Source organism: Erinaceus europaeus, chromosome 10 (genome assembly GCF_950295315.1).
Source record: "Erinaceus europaeus chromosome 10, mEriEur2.1, whole genome shotgun sequence".
NCBI classification, from domain to species: Eukaryota; Metazoa; Chordata; class Mammalia; order Eulipotyphla; family Erinaceidae; genus Erinaceus; species Erinaceus europaeus.
In genome coordinates, this window is record NC_080171.1 from 50320095 (window position 1) to 50338530 (window position 18436).

At 35.5% G+C, this 18436-nt stretch overlaps 1 protein-coding gene across 3 annotated transcripts in view; it reads left to right on the forward strand.

Moving 5' to 3' along the window:
- The window catches only part of CCDC171 (coiled-coil domain containing 171), a 284788-nt gene that overhangs the window by 108526 nt on the left and 157826 nt on the right, over nucleotides 1–18436 (forward strand). For all 3 annotated transcript variants that reach the window (XM_060199601.1, XM_060199602.1, XM_060199603.1), the window contains 3 exons: nucleotides 10392–10896; nucleotides 11617–11733; nucleotides 17934–18160. In XM_060199601.1, coding sequence (XP_060055584.1) covers nucleotides 10392–10896; nucleotides 11617–11733; nucleotides 17934–18160 — 849 coding nt within the window. The remainder of the gene's footprint in view (nucleotides 1–10391; nucleotides 10897–11616; nucleotides 11734–17933; nucleotides 18161–18436) is intronic.

Below are 18436 nucleotides of genomic sequence, written 5' to 3' on the forward strand. Positions count from 1 at the left end.
ATGTTTTGATCATAAAGGGATGTTGCATTTTGTCAAAGGCTTTCTCTGCATCTATTGATATGACCATGTGGTTTTTGATCCTGCTTTTATTGATGTGGTGGATCACATTGATTGATTTATATATATTAAACCAATCTTGCATGCCTGGGATAAACCCCGCTTGATCATGATGAACATCTTTTTAATATAATGCTGTATCCGGTTGGCTAGAATTTTGTTCAATATTTTAGCATCTATGTTCATCAGAGATATTGGTCTGTAGTTTTCTTTTTTGGTTGTGCCCCTGTCTGCTTTTGGTATCAATGTGATGTTGGCTTCATAGAAGCTGGAAGGGAGTATTCCAGTGTCTTCAATCTTCTGGAAGTCTTTTAAAAGGAGAGATATTAACTCTTCCTTGAAGGTTTTATAGAATTCACTTGTAAATCCATCTGGTCCAGGACTTTTATTCTTGGGAAGGTTTTTGATAACTGTTTCAATTTCATTGGCTGTGATAGACCTGTTCATATCATCTAGTTCCTCTTTATTTAATTGTGGGCTCAAACCAGGATACCTATGCTGGTCCTTGCGCTTTGCACCACATGTGCTTAACCCACTGCACTACTGCCCAACTCCCTGGGATTCCTACTAACGTCATACTTTTATCATGCAGTCTGAAATTGCCAGAGTTGTTTTATTTATCCTAAATATCATTTCTCCATCTTCTTCCATTTTAGAGACCATGGTCATTTTATTCTCTAACCCTGATATATATATATATATATATATATATATATATATATTTTTTTTTTTTTTTTTTCTGTGTGATTTAGTTTATGTATTAAGCTTTACAATTCAGTCCAATTCTATTCAGTGTTATTTTAAATTGTATTTTATTTGCTTTATTTTGATCAGAGAGATACAGGGAGAAATACATATAGAGACATGAGAACACTGCTCAGCTATGTTTTGCGGTTGTATGGGGCATTGAACCTGGGATTTTGGAGCCTCAGACATTAAAGTCTTTTTGCATTACCATTGTGTTATCTCTCCCACCCCATTCAGAGTTCTTTACGTGCTTTATTGTTGGTATTTTCCTTTAAACTTACAGTCTCTCTCTCTCTCTTTTTAAATTTTATTAGTGACTTAGTATTGGTTTGCAAAATTATAAGACATCAGGGGTATAATTCTGCACCATTTCCACCACTAGAGGGTTTTTTTGTATTTAAAGTAAAAAAAATATTGATTTAATACTGATTAACAAGTCCCTGGGATAAGAGGGTACATTTCCACACAGTTCCCACCACCAGAGTTCTGCATCCCATCCCCTCCATTGGAAGCTTTTCTATTCTTTTTTCTTTCTTTCTTTCTTTCTTTCTTTCTTTCTTTCTTTCTTGCTATTATTATTTTACTTTTAATTTTTTTTTTTATAAAAGGAAACACTGACAAAACCATAGGTTAAGAGGGGTACGACTCCACAAAGTTACCACCACCATACGTCTGTATCCCATCCCCTTCCCTGATAGCTTTCTTATTTTTTATCCCTCTAGGATAAAAAATGCTCTAGGAGTATGGACCCAGGGTCATTATGGGGTGCAGAAAAATATCTAATTATTTTTTTATATTATTATCTTTATTTATTGGATAGAGACAGCCAGAAATCTAGAGGGAGGGGGTGATAAAGAGGGAGAGAGACAGAGAGACATCTGCAACCTGCTTCAACCACTCGTAAAGCTTCCCTCCTGCAGGTGGGGACTGGGGGCTGGAACCCTGGTCCTTGCTCATTGTAATACATGTGTTCAACCAGGTGCACCACCACCTGAATCCCAAAATAGCTAATTCTTAAGCCGGTATAATGATTACAGATTCAAGAAGGTGAGAAATTTTGGTATGTTGATTTTGTAACCTACAACTTTACTTATTTATTTTTACTTTTACTTATTTAATTTTACTTATTTACTTATTTACTTTTACTTATTTAATTTTATTTGTTTAATTTTACTTAGTTATTTTGCTTCTAAAAGTTTTGTTTTAATGGAAACTTTAGGGCATATATATATATACATATATATTATATATTTTTATAATCATACCATCTGCAGATAATCATAGTTTCACTTCTTTTCCAATCTGAAGTTCTTTTATTTCTTGTCTAATTGCTCTGGCCCTTGGTTGTCTTTTTTTTTAATTTATTTTTTATTTAAGAAAGGATAAATTAACAAAACCATAGGGTAGGAGGGGTACAACTCTACACAATTCCCACCACCCAATCTCCATATCCCATCCACTCCCCTGATAGCTTTCCCATTCTCTATCCCTCTGGGAGCATGGGCCCAGGGTCATTGTGGGTTGCAGAAGGTGGAAGGTTTGGCTTCTGTAATTGCTTCCCCACTGAACATGGACATTGACTGGTCCGTCCATACTCCCAGTCTGCCTCTCTCTTTCCCTAGTAGGGTGTGTCTCTGGGGAAGCTGAGCTCCAGGACACATTGGTGGGGTCTTCAGTCCAGGGAAGCCTGGCCGGCATTCTGATGGCATCTGGAATCTGGTGGCTGAAAAGAGAGTTAACATACAAAGCCAAACAAATTGTTGAGCAATGGTTGTCTTTTCTTAATGTTTTATCCATCCATCTGTTTAAACATACTGACTTTTCTAAAATTTTACGACTTTTCAGATATGGTCTAAATTCTTTAGTATTGTTATCTATTGATATCCCAAATTTGCGTTTCCTCCTCCTCCTCCTCCTTTTTCTTCTTTTTCTTCTTCTTCTTCTTTATTTATTTACTTTAAAAAGGAGATATTAACAAAACCATAGGATAGGAGGGGTACAAATCCACACAGTTCCCACCACCAGATCTCTATATCCCATCCCCTCCCCTGATAGCTTTCCTATTCTTTATCCCTCTGGGAGTATGGGCCCAGGGTCGTTGTGGGTTGCAGAAGGTGGATGGTCTGGCTTCTGTAATTGCTTCCCCGCTGAACATGTCGATCCATACTCCCAGCCTGCCTCTCTCTTTCCCTAGTAGGGTGGGTCTCTGGAGAAGCAGAGCTCCAGGACACACTGGTGGTGTCATCTGTCCAGGGAAGTCTGGTTGGCATCGTGCTATCACCTGGAACCTGTTGGCTGAAAAGAGAGTTAACATACAAAGCCAAAAAAATTGTTGAACAATCATGGACCTAAAGGCTGGAATAGTGCAGATGAAGTGTTGGGGGTTAGTCACTGCTATTGTGTACTTTTGCTTTCAGGTATATATTGTGACTATTGTGTACTTTTGCTTTCAGGTATATATTTTTCCCTAGTTTATGGATACGTGTGAACATATGCTCTTTCTCAGGGGACCTGGTCTATATCTAGGTTTGGGGACTTTATTGGGGAGTGGACTACCTGGAATGGAATTAGAGAATACTATGAAAGGAAAAGTCTCACCCGAGTGATGAAGCTGAAGGGTTGTCATTCCACACCTGAAGTCTCTGGACACAATCTGAAGTGAAGCATGCTGGGATGGCACTTGTTGCGTTGATTAGGTTGTGATTGGTGGATGAAATATTATTTGATATGAATTGAGAGAATCTTCTTTTCACCAGATATTTTGAATTGTTTGCATTTCCCCAGACCATGTTATTTCTATTTCCTGGATCCCTTCCCCTCTACCCTCTCCTCCCCCTACTCTCCTCCTTCTCCTATCTTCTTTTCTCTTCTGTTGTTATTCTCTCTCTCTCCCTCTCTGCGATAGCTCAAGTCATAGTTTTTTTTTCCTCTTAAAGTTTGCTTCCTTTACATTGCTTCTAAGTAGTCCTTCTGAATAATACTTTTTGTAATTTATTGCTTCAGTCAGCTGCTTTCAGTGGGAAAAACTTCCTTTACTAGTCTTGTATGTAGTTCCAGGATAGTCTTTTTTTAAAAAAATTTTATTTATAAAAAGTAAACACTGAGAAAAAACATAGGATAAGAAGGGTACAACTCCACATAATTCCCATCACCAGAACTCCATATCCCATCCCCTCCTCTGATAGTTTTCCTACTCTTTATCCTTCTGGGAGTATGGATCCGGGGTCATTATGGGGTGCAGAAGGTGGAAGGTCTGGCTTCTTTAATTGCTTCTCTGCTGAACATGGGTGTTGGCAGGTCAATCCATACTCCCAGCCTTTCTCATACTCTAGTGGAATTAGAAAGTTTGAGACATTCAATCAATTATTACCCCTCTCATATGAATTAAGTGGTGATTTATATGACTACAAGTTAATAGGAATGTACATAAACACCATCCCACCACCAAAAGACTGTGTCCTATCTCATCCCGCCTCCTCACCCTCCCCGGTGAAGCCAAATCCTCACCCTCAACCCAGAGATTTTTACTTTGGTGCCCTACTCCCCAGGACAGTCTTATGAGAGAATACTGCTGCCACATAAGTGAAGAGGTATTTAGGGATAAGCCACATTTATTTTTTCCATTTCCTTATTTCTCATAGTTGGTAAGCATCTATAAGCTGTATCAGACATTAGAGAAGAGCTAAAGTAAATGAAGGGGAGTATAGTCTAGTAGATTATTATTTAAAATAATATCTATATAACTAAAATAGGACTACTATCTACAAAATGGAACCCCCCCAACTCTTCATACGAACATTTCCAGCCTTTAGGTTCATGATTAGTCAACAATTTTTTTGGCTCTATATGTTAACTCTTTTTTCAGCCACCAGGTTCCAGATGTCAACATGATGCCAACCAGACTTCCTTGGACAGATGACCCCACCTTTGTGTCCTGGAACCCTGCTTCCCCAGAACCCCGATGGGGTGGGGGAGTAAGGGGGGAGGATGGGATGGGATACAGTCTTGGTGGTGGGAATGGTATTTATATACACTCCTATTGACTTGTAGACATATAAATCACTAATTAATATGAGAGGGGTACAATTAGATTGAATGTCTTGAACCTTTTAATGCACAGACCATAGGCTGAGTCTTTGAAATGTTGACTCTCTTAAAAACTTAGGCCAGGGAGAACAGAAGCAACCAGTGTTATTACTCTATAAGACACAGCTATATACAAATAATGTCAAATGACATAAATTATGGTGATATTGTCCTGAAACTGGGGCAGCTTGGAACATTCCTACTCATAACCATAGAATGTGAGCTCAGATCTACAGGGATGCAGAGGTCACATAGGCTCCTAAGATGAATATGGGCCTTGGAGCAGATGAAATCAATGGGGTTTACAGTCAACAATATTTATACACCTTTCCCATATTTGGGAGTTACTCTCTTCCCTGATCCAGCTTTCTGGTCCTTTTTCCAGCCATGACATCATCTCCCCAGATAATAACTTAGATCGACCTGCATATCAGATGTCAGGCTCAGGAAAAAAAAAAAAGAGAAAAAACTAGTATAGTCATGGGCTCTTTGGTATACAACTAAAATGGGACTACTATATACAAGTCAGAGACACCCCCAACTCTTCATATGAACATTTCCAATCTTTAGGTTCTTGATTAGTCAACAATTTTTTTTTGCCTCAATATGTTAACTTTTTTTCAGCCACCAGGTTCCAGATGCTAACATGATGCCAATCAGACTTCCCTGGGCAGACGACCCCACCAATGTGTCCTGGAGCTCCACTTCCCCAGAACCTGCTCCACTGGGGAAAGAGAGAGAGAGGCTGGGAGTATGGATCTACTTGCCAATGCCCATGTTCAGCTGGGAAGCAATTACAGAAGCCAGACCTTCCACCTTCTACACCCCATAATGACCCTGGGTCCATATTCCCAGAGGGATAAAGAATAGGAAAGCTATCAGGGGAGAGGATTGATAGGGAGTTCTAGTGGTGGGAATTGTGTAGAGTTGTACCCCTCTTATCCTATGGTTTTGTCAGTGTTTCATTTTTATAAATAAAACTTTAAAAAAGAGTTATAAAAATCATATCTAAAATGTAGTTCTTCCCTTGCCCAAGAAATAATACTCTACAAGTTGAGCCCTTCAGAAAGTTGCTTTTTATGTACTTGTTCTTTACTTTTTGTTCGCAGGACTTTCTCTGGATGTTTCCTTCTACTCACTGTCCACAAATGGGAAGTCTCCTTTCCTAGGGGTTGCTTTTTACCAAGGATTTACTTTCCTCAGCATTGCTGTGTTTCTATAAGCTTAAATTCCTTTGAGTACTGCTTATTAATACTAGCTATGGTAGATTTAAACTTTATTTATTTATTTATTTATTTGCTGCCACTAGTGTTATTGCTGTGGCTTGGTGCCAGCACTACAAATCTACTGCTCCCGGTGGCCATTTTTTCCTTTTTTTTCCCCCCTCTTTCTGTTTTTTTTTTTTTTTTGATAGGACAGAGAGGAGTTGAGATGGGAGGAGGAGATAGAAAAGGAGAGAGAAAGATCGACACCTGCAGACCTGCTTCACCACCTGTGAAGCATCCCTGCTGCAGGTGGAGAGCGGAGGCTCAAACCTGGGTCCCTGTGCATAGTGCTATCTGTGCTTAACCAGGTGTATCACTGCGCATTCCCAACACCGAGATTTTTAATCCCATTGATATTTCCTTATAAATGTAAATTTTTGAAATTTTTTTCACTCTTCTTGTTATTCAGTGGATAACTCTCAAGCCAGGCATAATCCTTTCTCAAACATCAATCTCAAATTTTTGATAGAGTGAAATCTGAAACAACAATACACAAAAAATATTTTTTCACTGTGTTGTTAAAAGGCTTCTCTCATGGTGAAGATAATACTTTACTTTATCATATATATATAGAGAGTGTATGATTTTTCTGTCTCTGATTTTCTTGTTCAAGTCAAACTCCACTGACTTGCTTTAAAAAAAAATTCTCTCTGTCCTATCCAACAATGATGACATCAATAACAACAACAATAACTACAACAATAAAACAAGAAGGGCAATAAAAGGGAATAAATAAATATTTTTTAAAAAAGATGTCCATGATCAAGTTATAGGCATTCATTTGATTAATTAACAATCTAATTGATGCCATTAAATCACTACTGATGGTAAGTTTAAATTATTGTAGTGTAATTATTGTCTAGCCTCCTTTTTGGTGAGGTAGGTTCTTCAATTTAAAAAAAAATGTGTATCTCACTGTCACTTGCCTTTTGACATATCTTAACAAAGGCTTGCCAACATTATTTGTGTTAACACTTTTATGTACTTTTGCCAGTCAGGCAGAGCTCTATCATAACAGTATATTACAATAATAGATTAACTCGGCTGTTTGCCTAGTACCTGTAATTTAATGAGTAATCAATAAATGTTAATTGAATGGTAAATAGATCATTAAAGGAAATTGGGAAATATTATCTTATAAAATTTGTTCTACCTCCGCATTTCCTTAATAATTAGATATAAGATTCATAGATAACTAGTTTATTTGATAGCAGTTAAAATATATAAAGTAATCATTCTTTTTGTTGCAAATTACATTTTAGATTTTAAGTAGCTAGGTTAGGAAAGTAGGATCTGAGAACTGCTGAGTCCCAGCTCATGACAAGTATTTTCTCTTATTATTGGAGCTGTTTGGGGAAGTGAAAAAGAAACTAAGATAAGAGACGGTATGCTGTATGTGTAATGGTGGTGGTGGTGGTGGGGTTACACACCCAACTGAGTGCATACATTACCATGCCTGTGAACCTGGGTTTGAGCCCCTACTCCCCACCTTCAGGTTGGGGGGTGATGCTTCCTGAGTGGTGAATTAAGTCTGCAAGTGTCCATCTTTCTCTCTCTCTGTCTCCCTCCCCTCTCAGTTGCTCTCTGTCCTATCAAATAAAACACAGAAAAAGAAAAAGGAAAAATGTCCACTGAGAGTGGTAGAATTATAGTGCAAATATCATATCGAGCCCCAGAGATAACCTTTTTAAAATTTTATTTATTTATTTATTGGAGGATTAATAGTCAACAGTAAATACGATAGTTTGTACATGCATAACATTTCTCATTTTTCCACACAATACAACCCCCACTAGGTCCTCTGCAATCCTGTTCCAGGACCTGAACTCCACCTCCCTCCCACACTGCCACCCACCCCAAAGACTTTACTTTGGTGCAACACACCAACTCCAGTCCAAGTTCTGCTTAGTGTGTTCTCTTCTGATCTTGTTTTTCAACTTTTGCTTGTGAATGAGATCATCCCATATTCATCCTTCTGTTTCTGACTCATTTCACTTAACATGATTTCTTCAGGCTCCATCCAAGATGGGCTGAAAACCATTTTTACTCTGAAAATGTCCAATAGTTCTAATTTTATCTATCTTTCCATTTAGCTCCTTCATTTCTTTGTTGATTTTCTGCCTGGATGATCTGGATGTTGAGAGAGTGGGGTGTTTAAGTCCCCTATTACTGTGTTGCTGTTAATATATTGCTGTAGGTCTTTCAGTAGATGTTTGATGTCTTTAGATGGCCTTTCTTTGGGTGCATAGATGTTGATAACCATTAAGTCCTCTTGATTGACTGATCCTCTGAGCTCTAAGTAATGTCCATCCCTATCTTTTAGAATTTTATTTATTTTAAGGTCTATCATGTCAGATATGAACATAGCTGTTCTTAACCTTTTTTTGTGGGCCACTGGCTTGTATGATAGTTTTCCATCCTTTCACTTTGAGTCTTTGTTTGTCTTGTTGAGTTAGGTGGAATTCCTACAGACAACATATGGTTGGGTTTTGTTTTCTGATCCATCTTCCTACTCTGTGGCTTTTAATAGGTGAATTCAGGTCATAGACATTCATTGATATTATAGATTGAAGATATTTTAATACCATTAGTGTAGATTTTTAGAGTGTTCTGATATATGACATGTTTATGGTGATTTGATTGTTTATAGGAGACCTTTCAGAACTTTCAGGGCAGGCTTGATGATAGTTGATTCTTTTACCTGTTGCTTGTCTGAAAAGGTTTTTATGCCTCCATCTAGTCTGAATGACAGTCTAACAGGATACGGTAGTCTTGGTTGAAAGCCTTTGTCATTGAGCACTAGATAGATATCTTGCGATTCTCTTCTGCCTGTTGTGTTTGTGGGGAGAATTCTGTGGTTAATCTTATGGGTTTTCCTCTGTAGGTGACTCTTTGTTTATCTCTTTCAGCCTTTAAGATCCTTTCTTTATCCTTATTCCTTTCCATTTTAAAGATGACATGTCTTGGTGTCTTTAAGTCTGGGTTAATTCTGTCTGGGACCCTCTGGGCTTCTTGAACCTTTATGTCTTTGATGTTGTTTAGGCTAGGGATGTTCTCATCTATTATGTTCTGTAGAATGCTTTCTTCTGCTCCCTCTTTTTCTTCCTTTGTTAGGCCTATAATGCATCTATTATTTCTTTTGAAGTGATCCTATATGTCTCTGTTGTTGTTTTCAGTATCTCTTAATATCTTTTTGAGCTCTCTTACTTTTTTAGTTGTCTCTAATTCATCCTCAGTGTTAATTCTGTTTTCTGCCTCATTTATTCTATTCTCTCTCCCCTCTGTTGTTTTCTGTAGCTCAACTATTTTGTTACCTTTTCTCATACTGTATTAGCTTGTTCAGCTAGTTGTGTTCTTTGCTCAGCTATTTCAACTTTCAGCTCTCTAATTACCTCAATATAGGTAGTGCTTTCAGTGACTGATTTGTTGTTTCTCCATTTCTGATGACAATTTTTTCAAACTCTTTACTCACTCCTGAGACTAATTCCTTAGCTAGCATTGGGATGTTGAGTTCATCCTTTTTGTTTGTACCTTTGGGGGGGATTTTAGCTGGACTTTCATCCTGTTTCATTTTCCCAATATTTATCCTTGGTTTATCCATTATTATAGTGTTTTATGAGGTCCTTCTATCAGTACTTTTCAGTCCACTGATTACTCTTGCCTGGATTGACATGTTTCTAAGTAAGGTATTTAAAGAGTTCATAGTTGTGGAAATTAACAGCTGTTTCAATGTTGTCTCAGTCCCTGAGTTGAGGCATTCAAAAATGTTATCTCAGTCCCTGAGTTGAAGCACACAAAGGTGGCTGTTAAAGCCTCTTTTGTTCTTTTTCTTCCCTGTAGGCTATGGGAGCCTGAGGGCTTTTTACCTATAAGTAGGTTTTTCAGCTTACTCCCTCACTCCTGACCAAGAGGTAAAGCAGGGTGGGGGAGAGATAGCACAGTGGTTATGCAAAGAGACTCTCACACCCCAACGCTCAATCATTTGTATTTTTTTGTATTTTAGAATGTGGAACTTTAGAGGAAGTTATTATTAGCACCTGTTTTCTCTTTACAAAAATAACTTAATAGACTGAGGGAGACAGCATAATGGTTACTCATGTCTGAGATAGCAAAAATCCTAGATTCAATCCCTAGCACCACCAGAAGCCAGAGTGTAACAGGGCTCTAGTAAAGCAAATAAAAATAAAAAAATGCCCAGATATTTCTTGGTCAAATATATTACTTGATTTCTCATAGAAATTTCAAGAAATTGCTGAAAAAAATATGGAAAAACTGAACCGCATTGAGAAGTCACATGAACAGTTGGTTCTTGAAAATTCACGCTTCAAAAGCATGTTATCACAGACTCAAAGGGAACAATCATGCTTGCTGGCAGCATGCGCATTGATGGCTGGTGCTTTATATCCTCTCTATAGCCGATCATGTGCTCTGTCTACACAGAGAGATTTTCTTCAGGAGCAGGTCAACACCTTTGAGTTGTTCAAAATGGAAGTTAGAACTCTAGCCCATGCTTTGTCAACTGTAGATGATAAAAAACAAGAGGAAGCCAAAATGAAGAGGAAACCATTCAAAGGATTGATATGTGTATTCCGGAAAGGTGTCATTGCAGTTTTGGCTGCAAACAGACTCAAGATTTTGGGCCAATCATGTTCCTCTCTTTTTACCTGGATGGAGAGTTTCAAAGAAGGCATAGGCATGTTAGTGTGTACAGGAGAACCCAAAGACAAGCATAAATTTCCAAGTAAGATCATTTATGCTTTAAAAATATAAATAAAATGTAAATCATGAAATGAATGAAAGTGTGTTTGGTCATTTGCATAAAAATTTGAGAAAAATCCACGTACTATATCACACTGTAATAGCCCTACACATTTACCCATATATGTGTATAATTGAACATTTATGTATCAATTATGTAAGAATTTTTTTATAAGAGTTAGAATACAGAGAATCAAATATATATTTTGACTGTATTTTTGAATCAAATTCTTTTTTCACAATAAAGTGAAGAGTTTATATGGTGATTTTTCAATTAAGTCAATACAGACACTTTGCCCTACTTAAAAGTAATTAGCAGTATAATTATTTTTACTTTCTATGAGTCAGGATAAATTATCAGAGCTTAACATCTATTAAAGAAGTGAGTGAAAATGAGACAGATGTAAGTTTTCCAATAATGTTTTCTGAATTCTTGGCTACTCTGAAGAAACAGTAAATTCAATTTTTAACTTTTTAAAAGGAAGCTATTGACAAATATAAGTAGAACTAGAGAAAAATACTTTTTTTTGATTAAGATAATGGTTATATAAAAAGTTAATAAAATATAATAACATTTCTTATAGCGTTTTTCACAGTAGGCAAAACTCTGTATAAATTCAGATCTATTTCTTAAATGACCAAACATTGCTATGAATTTTAATAAATATTTGAAACATGACATAGTGTTTTTTTGTTTTTGCAGAACATCAAAAGGAACAATTACGTTGTTCGCAAGCACTCAGTTGGCTCACTAGCTCTGACCTTCTTACTGCAATAATCTGTTCTATGGCAGAGTTACAGGAAGCCATTAGTAAAACAGGTATGAATCTCTCTTTTATGTCCTTGAAAAATACATTTTCAAGAAAATGTCCAGAAGTGTTTTATAATCCAAAATCTAATAAATCCACTACGAATGAAACATTGATATACTTGTTCTCATTTTCCTTTTATGCGGCATAAAGAGGTTAGTAAATCTGGATTTAATGATTTAGTGAATTGATGTAAATTTTGATAGATAATTTTATCTCAATGGAGGGATTAAGTGACAATTCTAGTGAATGTATTCAAGTTATTTTTTTCCTTTTGTGTTCTGATTTTCTTGTGGAAATTTTATCATTATATTCTTTTAAATGATTTTTTTTTTTTTTTACCAGAGCACTGCTCAGCCCTGGTTTATGGTGCAGGAGATTAAACCCAGGGATTCAGAGTCTCAGGCATGAGAGTCACTTTGTATAACCACTATACTATCTACCTCAGCCTGTCAAATGCTTTATTAACCCTTTACTTCTGCTTTGACTGCAAATTTTAGAAGTTTGAATAATACTTGAAGCAGCAGAACATTTTTATTGTTTTATTGTTTATGTTTATTGTTTTAAATTAATTTTTAAATGGAGATAATTTGAAAAGCTGGCTTATTGTCAATATATGTGAAGGTCTAAAATTCAAATCTATTTCTACATGATTCAGATGCATGTGAGAAAGATTCAATATGATTGAATTTTTCTACACTAGAAGGATAACATAGTTACCTACTTGTTAATCTATATTATTGGAATAATTATTATGTCCATTTCATGCATTTTAATACTTGCCTACTAATGAAATGTTGTAAGCATTAATGAAGTGATAATCTGGGATGTAACTTAATTTCTTCGACAACTATTACACATAAATTTAGAGTATCCACTGTAATTTGAAATGTTCAAACTTAAGCACTTACAGGCATTTTATGGTTAAAAGATCATTTGTAAGTTAGGTCATTGATGTTGACAAGCAATGTGAAATAAAATTCTAAATAAATGTCTTTTAGGAATATTGCTATTACAGCTTCAAGTCAATGTGTAACAGTCTTGAAAGAATTAAATAAAATGACCAGATGTCAGCCATTTCAGTCTTTGGCATTGTGGAGTTGCAAGGAGACCATCGTCTTCATATCTGAACATGTTACCTGTCATACATTTATTTTATTTTTTAATTTGGTTATTAGTTGTCTTATCACTGTATTCCAACAGTTCATTTATGATTAAGAAGTTTAATCATTCCTAATGCAATACAAAAAGAATGTTATGCTCCTGCCATTAGTTTACTGTGGTGTTTGACTTCTGTTTGTTTAAATGTTGCATATTGAAATACAGTTATCTTTTATGCAAAAAATATATATAGTTTAGTAAATGATTGTGCTGGTCATTTTTTGTAGCTATGTTGAGACTTAAAAAGTAAATCAATTTCTTAGGCTGTCTTGTTAATATTATTAAATTTAATGCATTTTCTTTATCACTGTTTTGTTTATAGTTAAGAGACAAGAGAAAAATATAATGGTGCTATGCCACTTAGAAAATATGCAATTTGGTTACAGAATAAGACTGCTAACTCAGGAATGACTTAGACAGTATTTCATCAGGCATAGAATAGAAAATACATGTTTAAGTGTAAGAAAGAACCCACAGAATTTGAAACTCAGTGTGGGTTGAGGAATATTGGCAAGGCTTCAGAAATGAACTAGTAGATTAGACTTGACCCAGAATGATAGTATGAGAGAGAGAGAGAGAGAGAGAGAGAGAGAGAGGAAACTTAAGTTATTTAACTTAAATTAGACAGTTAATTAGAAGTGGAAATAAACATAGAATGAGAAGAGATAGAATGGAAGGAGGCCAGGTGGTGGTATACCTGGTTAAGCACACACATTACAGTGCACAAGGACCCGTGTTCAAGCCCCTGGTCCCTACTTGCAGCAGAAAGCTTCATGAGTAGTGAAGCAAGGCTGCAGGTATCTCTCTTCCTCTCTGTCTGCCCCTCCCCTCTCAATTTCTCTCTGTCTCTATCCAGTAAATAAATAAAAATATTGAAAAAGAGAGACTTTTGTAGATGGTAATTGCTAAAATGTGTTTTCTCTTCTAACCTTTGAGAAATAGTGGGTGAAAAGGTGAATCATTGGGTTGTGCACATAGCAAAGTGGGGACCCTATCCAGTGAACTATTCTTCTGGCTATATTCTCTCTCTCCATCTTTCCCTATCTCTTTAAAGAAATATCTGAAAATCTAAACTATTTTACATGTCAGAACTTCATATTGATATCAGTTTTATTTTTTTTTACTTTTATCCCGAGAAAAATGGTATATGTATATTAATACCAAGTAGTAACTTTTATTGTATTTAATAATTGTAATACTGCTTCTCATATTATGTACTAGGATAAGATAAGAGAAGTCTACAAATTATTTGGTTTAAAAATTAGATGCTTGGGCTGGTGAAATAGCTCACTTGATGGTATGCTACTTTGCCAAGTATTTGACATGAGTTTGAGGCTGGCCCCCACAGCACTGAAAGAAGCTTTTGTGATAGGATCTTCACTCTATCTTTAAGTAAAATTAGATGCTTAGTTTTGAAAGTTCTGAATTAGAACTATACTATCAACTGCCCAGGAGAGAAACATAATAGCTCTTTTTGGAGATAAAATTAAGTATGTTGGAAACGGGGTGGAGTATGAATTAAAAACTTGTATTCTAGGTTTACATTAAGTTACACTGTTTACTATTTGTATTTTTAAAAAATATTTTATTTATTAATTTTCCTTTTTTATTGCCCTTGTTTTTTATTGTTGTTTTAGTTATTATTGTTGTCATTGATTAATACTTTAATGAAAGCAAGAAGGTTGCCACCTGTCCAGCATTTACAGAGGCAACATGGAAACAAGGGTCTTTGTTCATTCCTTATAAATACATTATCAAAGTTTAAGAATGTAATGAAGCAAATATATTTACTACTTTCTTAGAAGTAAATTCAAGCTACCATTTTTGAACTTCTAGTTTCATTAAATGGTTTAAGAAAAGAAGAAGAAGAATATTACACATCACTGAACAAAAAGGAAATAAATATTTTATTAAACAAGTACATGTATAAAGAACTTAGTTATAGAGGCTATATTTGATCTTAATAACCATATGAGCAAGGAACTTGGTCAAATTTTACAAATGAAGATACTGATGCTGAAAATGGGTTAAATAATTTTCCCAATAAAATACTAATAGTAGGGGATTGGGTTATAGCGCAGCAGGTTAAACACACATTGCAGGAAACTCGAAGACAGATGGGCGTAAGGATCACCGTTCAAGCACCTGGCTCCCCACCTGCATGGTGGGTCGCTTCACCATCGGTGAAGCAGTTCTGCAGGTGTCTTTCTCTCCCCCTCTGTCTTCCCCTCTCTCCATTTCTCTCTGTCCTAATAATGACAACATCAATGACAACAATAATAACTAAAACAACAATAAAAAACAAGGGCAACAAAAAAGGAAAATTAATAAGCGCACGTGGCACGAAGCACAAGGACCAGGGAAAATCCCTGTTAGAGCCCCTGGCTCCCCACCTGCAGGGGAGTCGCTTTACAGGCGGTGAAGCAGGTCTAGCTTTCTTTCCCCCTCTCTCTCTTCCCCTCCTCTCTCTATTTCTCTCTGTCCTATCTAACAACCACGACATCAATAACAACAACAATAATAACTACAACAATAAAACAAGGGCAACAAGAGGGAAAACAAATGAATAAATAAATAATTTTTCAAAAATTAAAAAAAAAAGAGTTCTAAGCTATGACCACTAGGAAGTTGACTCAAAATATATAATGAAATTAAATTCTAATTAGTAATCAGAGTCACATTTATATTTGGACTATCTTCCAGATAAGCAGAATTCAATTACAGAGGAAATGTCTGAGCATTCTATTCATATTCACCTATTGTATATGTCCAGAGATTTTGAAAGCAAAACTGCTCATTTGCTTTTATTTTGAGAAATTCAGTCTAGACCACTCATACAAAAAATATTCATCTAAGGGAGTCTTTAGTCCTTTCCCATAATGATTGATATGCTAGCCCTTTAAAGAAAGTAACATTCACCCCTGTTTGAGGTAAATGATCTCTTGCAGGCACACCATTTGGATATCTGGAAGAAGTAATTTATCTCAAGTGGGCTAATACTTTAATGAAAGCAAGAAGGTTGCCACCTGTCCAGCATTTACAGAGGCAACATGGAAACAAGGGTCTTTGTTCATTCCTTATAAATACATTATCAAAGTTTAAGAACGTAATGAAGCAAATATATTTACTACTTTCTCAGAATGAATTCAAGCTACCATTTTTGAACTTCTAGTTTCATTAAATGGTTTAAAAAAAGAAGAAGAATATTACACATCACGGAACAAAAAGGAAATAAAAATTTTATTAAACAAGTACATATATAAAGAACTTTCATTTGATAGGACAGAGAACAGAAATTGATGAGGGAGGGGAAGATAGGAGGAGGAGGAGGGGGACTTGCTATACTGCTTTACTGCTTATGAAGTTTCCCCTCTGCAGGTGGAAATCAGGAGTTGAACCCATGTCTTCATGCATAGTAATGTTTGCTCTTAATCAAGGTTGCCACCATCTGACCCCTAAAATCATTTTTATATCCAGCAATTCCAACTGTTATGGAATTAAAAAGTAATATAGTTCATCCAGAAAATATATAAAAATAATCATATATATTTTATGTGAAACTTATATGTGATGTGGTTTTCAAATTCTTATTCCTTAATATATGAAAAATTATTCTGATTATACATTGAAGAATGAGGGAAATAAATCAAGACTCACTTTTGAGCCAGATGCCTGTGAGAAAGTCCTTTATGACATAATCAACTCAGTATTTCTTAGTGTTGAACTTTACATATTCTTACATAAATGAAAAATCTATATGAAATCTTAAATATTATATTATTTTTATTTTAAAAAATATTTTTCATTTATTTATCATTGGATAGAGACAGAGAAAATTTATAAGGGGTGGATAGTGAGAGAAAGAGACAGAGAGACACCTACAGTCCTGCTTCACCACTCATGAAGCTTTCCCCCTGCATGTGGGGACCAGGGGCTTGAACCTAGGACCTTGCGCACTGTAATGTGTGGGCTTAACCAGGTGCACCACTGCCCTGGCCCTTAAGTATTCTTACATATATGAGAAATACTGTTAGTATTTCTCTTTGTTTAACCTTATATATTATTACATATATTAATACAATTTATATATGTATATGTCTTTTTCCTTTGAAAATCCAAGTTCTAGGATTTATGGACATTTGCTCATAGGTACAGACAAAAATTCACTTGCAAAACTCGTGGATAAAATTAGTTTGGCAATTATAAAAGATTTTCTATTGGAAAAAACTGACCAAAAGTGATTTTTGTGCTTCTGATGCAAAGACAAAATTTAAATTATTTCCAGCAGGAGAGGTTCTTGAAGTGTAGAATGGTATGTGAATGAATATAAATAATCTCTCCATGCTTGTCATTTTTACATGAGTAGTATCTCAAGACAAGTGATGACAGATTAAGACCTGCTCAACAGAGAGAAAACTAATAGACTTTTATAAGGCATAAATAAACCTACTAGGTGTTATTTGAAATAGCAGTTAGTAGGAAGAATACTGACAATTTTATTTATCAACATTGAATACAATTATTAATTACACACCTGATGAATATAATAGTAAGCAGGCCATATTGGATATGCTGGGATCTTAGGCTATATAGGAGAAGTATGATTACTGAAGTCCTGTGGGGAAATAAGTAATTGTTATAAAATTCTAATTGCCTTGGAAAAGGCAAATTATGTTTTCTTGACAGAATATAAATAGTATGACATGAAGGTAACAAGTTTTAGTAGCTGTAAGTAGAAAATGAATCTATTAGCTTTTGAAACAAAGGAAAGAGCAATGATGAACTTTTAGTGCCATAGTTTTCAGTGTGAATTACATACTATAATTATATACAGATTTCCTTCAGATATATTGCTTAGTAGGTGAGCTTTATTCTGTACTTAGTTTCTTCAGAGTGAAAAATGAATGTGGGAGATGACTTTCTGAATAAATTGCCACAGGTTAACGGGAATTATATAACTGAGAAAAATCTTTCCATTGTGTTGTAGTTGGCAGTGTTATGAAACAAACATGAGCCAATTCATATATGTATGTGTCTTTTTTCTTTGAAGATCCGAATTCCAGGACTTGTGGGCGTTTACTTATAGGTGCAGCCAAGAATTCATTTGCAAAACTCATGGATAAAATTAGTTTGGCAATGGAGAGTATGCCTTTGCACAGTAGCAGGAGTATTACATATGTAGAGAAAGATTCCCTGGTTCAGAGGCTGGCCCGTGGACTTCATAAAGTAAATACAATGGCCCTGAAGTTTGGCTTATGTGGTCATGTACCTATTTTGGTATGTATATAATCTCATTAAATAGTGACATCAGGACTTTAATTCTGAGTTTGACTCATTTTTAGTTTAAATTACTTGTGCATGAATGTATCTAGATTTCCTACATTCTTTTTCTTTCCTACAATAAATAAAATACTTCCAAATAAGTATCTGAAATGTAAAAATGTCAAAGCATTAGCATGAATTATGAATTTGGTTTTATCTATGACAAGATGGTTACAGAGTTATATGGGACATAAGCAAATGTCAATTCCATTTGCTTGCCTTTTAGATTAT